Source organism: Cucurbita pepo, unplaced genomic scaffold (genome assembly GCF_002806865.2).
Source record: "Cucurbita pepo subsp. pepo cultivar mu-cu-16 unplaced genomic scaffold, ASM280686v2 Cp4.1_scaffold001040, whole genome shotgun sequence".
NCBI lineage: Eukaryota > Viridiplantae > Streptophyta > Magnoliopsida > Cucurbitales > Cucurbitaceae > Cucurbita > Cucurbita pepo.
In genome coordinates this window covers 7,898-8,806 of record NW_019647239.1, presented here as the reverse complement: position 1 = coordinate 8,806, position 909 = coordinate 7,898, and the positions used below count along the sequence as shown (strand labels likewise).

The 909-nt window shown below is 39.9% G+C and overlaps 1 protein-coding gene across 1 annotated transcript; it reads left to right on the top strand.

Moving 5' to 3' along the window:
- Window positions 1-22: 22 nt before the first annotated feature.
- LOC111786114 (carotenoid cleavage dioxygenase 8 homolog A, chloroplastic-like) lies at window positions 23-899 on the top strand. The gene is made up of 3 exons (XM_023666460.1): window positions 23-307; window positions 410-512; window positions 700-899. The coding sequence occupies exons 1-3, from the start codon at window positions 104-106 to the stop codon at window positions 843-845; spliced, it is 453 nt and encodes a 150-aa protein (XP_023522228.1). The 5' UTR covers window positions 23-103; the 3' UTR covers window positions 846-899.
- Window positions 900-909: the final 10 nt, after the last annotated feature.

Here is a 909-nt window from a genome sequence, read left to right as displayed (position 1 = left end):
TTTTCTTTTGCTTTGACTTGTTTGGATTTATACTCCTCAAAGCATGCCATCAGATAACACTTAAATTCACAGAGATTAGAAGAAATGGGATGAATAATTGGAAATGGAATTGTGTAGGGTTGGAAGGTTCAGAATACCATTGGATGGGAGTGGACATGGGAAGCTGGAGGCAGCATTGGACCCAGATGAACATGGCAGAGGAATGGACATGTGCAGCTTCAACCCTGCTTACTTAGGCAAGAAATATAGATATGCTTATGCTTGTGGAGCCAAAAGACCCTGCAATTTCCCCAACACACTCACTAAGGTAACACTTCCACAACCATTTTCCCTAACCTCTGCTTCCTCTTGTCTCTGGATCTTCCACCTCAATTCACTTTTGTGCTTGTTATGAATTTGTTTGTTTCAGATTGATTTGGTGAAGAAGAAGGCCAAGAATTGGTATGAAAGCGGTGCTATTCCTTCCGAGCCCTTCTTCGTGGCTCGACCTGGTGCAACCGAAGAGGACGACGGTAAGTCATTATATCATCTTCTAAGTGAACAAATTGAATAAACATACAACCTGAAAGTTCTCGAACTCGGAATCTTTTTCACCTTCTAACTAATGTAAGACGATTTCGGAGGTAAACTATGAAATCATATCATTAGTGAAAAAGGGATGGAATGGAATGTGTCTAAAATGTATTTATGTGAATGCAGGAGTGGTGATCTCTATGGTCAGTGGGAAAAATGGAGAAGGGTATGCTTTGCTACTAGATGGATCCACATTTGAAGAGATAGCCAGAGCAAAATTTCCCTATGGTCTTCCTTATGGGCTACATGGTTGCTGGATTCCCAAGAATTAGTATCATTTCAATACCAAACTATAGCTTGTTCAATTAATCAATATCAGAAAACACACATATATAC

What these genes read in the sequence shown, in the direction of transcription:
- LOC111786114 (XM_023666460.1), top strand. Translation starts at nt 104, where the DNA reads ATGGAATTGTGTAGGGTTGGAAGGTTCAGAATACCATTGGATGGGAGT. An exon ending in TCCCCAACACACTCACTAAG is followed by an intron (nt 308 to 409) that starts GTAACACTTCCA and finishes TGTTTGTTTCAG; the next exon opens with ATTGATTTGGTGAAGAAGAA. An exon ending in TGCAACCGAAGAGGACGACG is followed by an intron (nt 513 to 699) that starts GTAAGTCATTAT and finishes ATGTGAATGCAG; the next exon opens with GAGTGGTGATCTCTATGGTC.